Consider the following 6,282-nt stretch of genomic DNA (forward strand, 5'->3'; position numbering starts at 1 on the left):
TTGCAAACCTCACCAACGGAAACAGCGAAGATGAAAACTGAGAAGATAAGAAGGTCACCGGAGTTAATGGCGTCGGCAAGGAAGGAAGGTGAAGAAGAAGAAAGAGCAGCGCTTGGCTTCTCTAAAAATGGCGAATAGAGGAAAGAGAACATAAAGGGAGATATTTATAGGATGAAGTGTCTTGACCGACAACAGCGGTTACAAGTCATAAAGGGATGTTTAGTGGGGAACTGCATGGCAGAATTCTCGGCATACTCAAGGACGTGGGAAGATGGAACGATTTTATTTCCCTCATGCCAAGCACACGAGCGAAAGAGGGGCATAAATGTAGGTGTAACTAATTCACAGGGCTAGGTGGAAAGATCCTAAGCTATGATACACCGAAGAGGAAAGAGAGTCGAAGCACATGATAGAACCAAATAACGCAAAGAGCGAGGTGTCACGTGGATCGGACGTGATGGCCCTACAGTTGTCGGATGGGACGTGACCCTTGTCCTCTGACAAGTCGGACGGACGATCAGAAAGCACTCGGTCTGAAAAAGGAAGCTGGTCAAACAATGGGACGATAAGAAAGAATGGTGATATCGTATCAATCAGACGATCAGGACTCGGCCTCGAGTGAAGAACTATCAAAGACCAAGACTCTATCGGCCATACCAGAAAGATGGGCGAGCGCGAACACATGCCTGATAGGGAACAACCAAACTGATGTAATGTGACCAACACTGTAATTCTGTTGTATTTCTACCTTGGCCTATAAATACAAGGGCTGGTCGAGAGAGAGAGGCAGGTTGAAAGAGAGAGAAACAAGACACTACATTTGAGAGTTTGAGAGTTACACCATTTGAGAAGGAGAGAACACCTTGTAATCAAAGAAAAGAAATAATAACATTCATCCTTTCACCCCGTGGACGTAGGTAATCATACCGAACACGTATATCTTTGTGTCTATGTTTGTTTATGCATCTTTACTTAGTTTTAATTCATTTACCCCATTGGATGTAGTGTGTGGTTTTATGCCACTACACACATTAAACTCGGTGTTTATTAGAAATGTTCAAAATTCAAATCACTTGTCTGCGACATCACAACGTGTAAATCGAAAAGGCCATGGACAAAAATTAAAACTGTTTTTAAAGCTTATCTTCCCATCTCAAAGCTAAGCTCGAAAAGAGAAAGTCAAAAGTCAAGGGAGGTGTATTAGATTTTAAGCATTCCGAGGAGTTATTTGCAAATAAACATACTCCCATTGACAAACCTCAAACCCACGCTATATAAACAATCACTACAACAATACGTTCCCCCATCAAACTTGCTCGGCTAAAAGTATCTTCTACTTCCTTCTCTTCCTCTCTCTACCTGAAGTCTCTAGATTAATCATAAACTTCACGAAACCTTCTTCATCATATATATATTTCATTCTCTATCTCATTAGAGGACACAAACATCATGTCTAGTTCTTACTATTCATCATCTAACCAATATCATCATCAATCTCCTTCTTTACCAATACACTTATGTTTCTTCTTTGGCATACTTTTATTATTCCTCAGTTTCTCATGGTACATCAACTATGAATCGATGTTCGAAGATATGATGGATCAGTTCAAATTAATACTCATCATATCACCTCTACTATTGTTACTAGTTGTGCACTGGTTATCTAGTGATGACAGAAGAAGAGTTCCATTGATTTTCACGTTACCGGATTCAAAAGATTCACTTCACAGAGCAGGTGGTACTCCATGGGGTGTTGGTTTTGTATTAGTATTTCTCATGTTTATGGTTTCTTATCAATCTTCTTTTCATGAACGTTGGTTTCCTCTTTTAAGTAAATGATGAGCATGATTCTTATGAAATAATATACTGGATCATCAAATATGTATTCGCTTTTACAGTTTACTTATAAGCTAGTTAAGTTGTAATTAAGTGTAAGTTCAAGATGAGATAGTGAGTATATTGTAGTAATTCTATTTTGTTTACAAGAGACTTACTTTTCTGCTTGAAATTTTGTTACTGTTTTTTGTTCTTAATTATTTAACTTCACCACTTATTTATTTAAATTTCTGTGTACTACGTCCGACCGCACTACTTAAAATTGGTTCCCGGCCGGTTATAATTACCATAAAAACACCAAACGGTCGACTTTAGTTAGGTTTAACTAACAACAGGCTTTGCTTAATATAAACGAAATGGATGGATGAGGTGCAAAGAGAAACGAGCACTACTGAGAGACAGCCAGATGGAAAAGTTTAGGTCATTAAAGTCAAAAGTTGGGATTTCTTAAATTTCAGTGGAGACAAAAGTCTTAATTAATTAAGGTGGGGTGATGTATAATTGTTAACAACCATCTTTTTAGAGTACCCTACTCAAGCTCTTTAATTTGCCCGTTTTCCCCTTTTTTTTTTCTTTCTCAGTTGCCCGTTGTAATTAGGCTATCGTTATTCGTTATATATTTATTTTTATAAAATCTTATATGTAAAAGGCCATTTGAAGGGAGAATACATCTCTTTCTCTTAATGACAACTCCGACGAAAATGCGTTTTTATATGATTAAATTTTAGTGCTGAGGAATTTCAAACCAGACCATATATCTCAGTGATCACAGTAGAACGGTCTCCCGAATAATTATCAAGTAAAATTAAACCAAAAGAATTGGTACCATATTTATGGCCTGTTTAATAGCAAGTCCATTCACTAAACAAGTATGTAACCCTCTATTAGAAAAAATTCTAGAGTTTTTTTTTTCTTCAATAGAAAAAAATTTAGAGTTTTTTTTTTTCTCAGTTTTTGTAACAAATTGAGAATTTTAATAAAAAAAACTACAAAACCAATATCTTTCCCTTAAATCTATTAAAAAATCTACGTAATATTTATTTATTTATATTACATATTGAAAATATTGACGAAAGAAATTCTGAAATCAATATATTTTTCTAGTCTTGATATACAAATGTATCATATGGCGCTTGCGATGAATCAACAACAACAATATCAAGTGGTTATATTGCTATAAAATTTAACAAAAATCTGTGTCTCAAAATGTATCCAAAGATATTAAAACAACCAAAGCTTCAAATCATTTTTATATTTTTTGAAAATAAAAGAGATATGCATCTAAAAACGAAACCAAACAAAGTGCAAAAAAAAAGCAAAACACATTGTTGTCATGCTACCATATCAGGACATTCCCTGTTATGAGCTCTAAAGCCAGTATTTTATCTGCTATACTCTAAAGCCAAGTAAATGTATTATATAAATTTTTTCTCCGATATGAAGATAAAAGAAGAAAAAAAGAAAAGATGTAAATCTTATAAAATGTATTGTTGGATGCTGATGTTAAATCGTGTAATATGCCATACTGTATCTTAAATTGTAGGTGTTTATCAGTGATGGAGTCAGACATTTTTTCAAGTGGGGGCAAATTCATATGGTAAAAATCTGTACATATTAGGCCGCCCGATTATTTTTGGCACTTTTATCGACTTTTTAACATTAACTAAGTGAAAATCAAATTATAAAATATTTTAGTTAAATTAGATATAATAATTTAGATGGTTTTTTTGTTTTTACGTCGTACATTTGATGTATTTTTATTGATATTACATGAGTTTTATAATTTTGACCCTATCAAAAATAAAATTTCAATTTTATAGAGCATATTTTTCTCCACAAGACACACGTAAATTACAAAAATTATAAGTGAAAAATACTATAACCCCCTAGTATATGGGTTGAATATAGAGAAGCCCCATAAAATGGATCCTTCACTATCAACTCCATTGCTTCACATTTTGATATTTCTAGGCCCATAACTTTAGAATTCAGGGCTTAACAATAAAAATATTATCCAAAATAATTATAACAATACCAAGACTGCCCTTTAGTATATAATGTAATAAAACTACCTATAGATTATCTCGTCGGTTTCATTTTCGTTTTCACTTTCTCTCTCTTCTTTCTTTCTCTCGGCTCTGGCGAAAGTAGGATTTATTTTTTCAGATTTATTTTCGGTTTCTTTTTGCAGAGATTTCGTTCTGATTCATTAGTTTTTATCTCCGAAGAGAACGAAGATCGTTATTTCGATTCGTTGTTAGCATCTTTGAAATCTATAATCAACATCAGCAGTGTATGTTCTTCAAGATCTATTTCCAATAGAGGATGAAAAGTCGATGAAAATTCTTAAAAGAACCGAGAACGAAGATTCGCTCTACATAAATGATCCAACAGATAAGTTAATCTATTACTATCATGTTAATTTCTTCATAACTTTTAAGTTTTTGGTTTCAGAAACCTATTTATTTCGATTTCATCTCGAAAACCTTGTTCGAATCATGAATGGAGTTTAGATCTAATAGTATCTCATCTTAATCTCTCTTTTGAGATGGAAATTTCGAGAAAAAATAATCAACAATTTTTTTAGGGTTCTTGAGTGAGATTGATTTATCTCAGAATCTATAATTCTGATCGGAAAAATATGTTCAAATTTGAACTAAGCATACTTTGATTTATATCACCCGTTTAGTTCGATTCAAATTTCATTAACTTTTGAATTCCGATCTCATTTCGGCAACTTTTCATAATTGGAGAAATTAACCTTAATGTATAGTTGATTAAAATTGTTATCTAAACCTAATCATGACGAAAGTATGCAGTTGGAATGAATTTGTCAGTTTCTTTTTGCTGGTTATTCTTGTGGTAGCTAGTAAATTGTTTTTATTTGACTGTTTTGTTAGAATGCTGATTGATGATCAGATATAACTGAAAAATCAAGTAAGGTTGAAAAAATTATGTGGGGGATATGAAATATATTGATGGACTTTATGTATTTCAATTACAGGAAGGTGAAATTTCGATTAATGGTGGCATTATTTCAGTTCAGAGCTTCAAACTACACGCGGTATATCTTGCTGGAGGTAGTGCGCATGGTGGAGAAATAAGTGGAGATGATGAATAGCTATGTCGTCCATGATTTCAGGGAAGGGAAAAGGTTTGTTGAAATTCAAAGCTGAAACTTGAAATTCACTACATAGAGAAGGAAATCATGAGTATTCATGAAAGCTGAAATTCAAATAAAGACTGAAATCCTCATCAGGTTTGTTGCACTCATTTGTCATTACTGGAGTAATAGCAAATAAAGTGTGCATGAATCATTCGGTGAGAATTTCTAAATGATTCATATGTACTGATATCTTTCAGGTACAAGGCGTGGTTCAAGATCGGGCTATCAAACAGTAGCAACAGTTTTTGGTAAATGGGATGGCAACATGCATCATGTACGTGGAGACTGTTCAAGGAAGGGAAAAGGTTCAGAGTTGTTTCCTGATTCACGGATGCTTTGGAAGCGGAAATTCCCAACGCCATATAACTTGACGGCTTTGTTGTTACACTCAATGAACTCGTTCATGGATTAAAGGTTTGACATCCACAAAACTGGCGATATGTTTGTTGTGTTATCTCCATTCGATTTAGTTATTTGTACTTGTGGTTTTTGATGTACAACTTACTCCATTGGTGTAGGAAAAGTTGCCACCGACAGACTCAAGGCTCAGATCTGATCAGAGATGTGCCTTGAGAACGGAGAATATGAAATGGCAAATTTATAATTTGCATCTTGAGCAAAGGCAACATCACCTATATTTTGGTGAGTACAAAAGTCATATGTATGTGTAACTCCAAGTTACACAAGTAAGATGCATGTGTAACTCCTAGATACACAAGTCAGACGCATGTGTAACTTTCGATTACACATGCCATATGCATGTGTACTAGCTGATTACACATGCTTTGTTTTATCATTCAATGAGTAGACCTTGCAGTTAAAGTTTTGAGTAGACCTTGCAGTTGATGTGGTCTACTCATTCAATGAGTAGACCTTGCAGTTAACATTTTGAGTTAACGTTTTGAGATTTGTGAATTTTGAATTATGCATGGTTTGGGTTTCGAGTATCCCTAGTTTATTTAGCATTAGTGAAGTAAGATACTACTCTTTTTAATAGACTGAATCATGCCATATGTTGTTGTTGTTGGTGATCATCAGTATATGTCCGAGGATATACTAATTGAATGTGTAACTACTAGTTACACAATCAAATTGGATGTGTAACTTCCGACTACACATGCCATATGCATGTGTAACTTCCGGTTACACAAGTCGTATTACACATCTACTTAAGTTCTTATTGCAACTGATCTCTTAATTGTAATTTATTTTTGAAGTGCAGGATGAGGGCTTACTGTCTTGGACGAAACTGAAGATGCACTTTTATGTTTTGGGTTGTA

At 34.3% G+C, this 6,282-nt stretch overlaps 1 protein-coding gene across 1 annotated transcript; it reads left to right on the plus strand.

Annotated features, from left to right (window-relative positions):
- The first annotated feature begins 1,313 nt into the window (after nt 1–1,313).
- Nucleotides 1,314–2,008, plus strand: LOC113313380. The gene has a single exon (XM_026562139.1). The coding sequence runs from the start codon at nt 1,450–1,452 to the stop codon at nt 1,837–1,839; it is 390 nt and encodes a 129-aa protein (XP_026417924.1). The 5' UTR covers nt 1,314–1,449; the 3' UTR covers nt 1,840–2,008.
- Nucleotides 2,009–6,282: the final 4,274 nt, after the last annotated feature.

Source organism: Papaver somniferum, chromosome 9 (assembly GCF_003573695.1).
Source record: "Papaver somniferum cultivar HN1 chromosome 9, ASM357369v1, whole genome shotgun sequence".
In the NCBI taxonomy this organism is placed as follows: domain Eukaryota; kingdom Viridiplantae; phylum Streptophyta; class Magnoliopsida; order Ranunculales; family Papaveraceae; genus Papaver; species Papaver somniferum.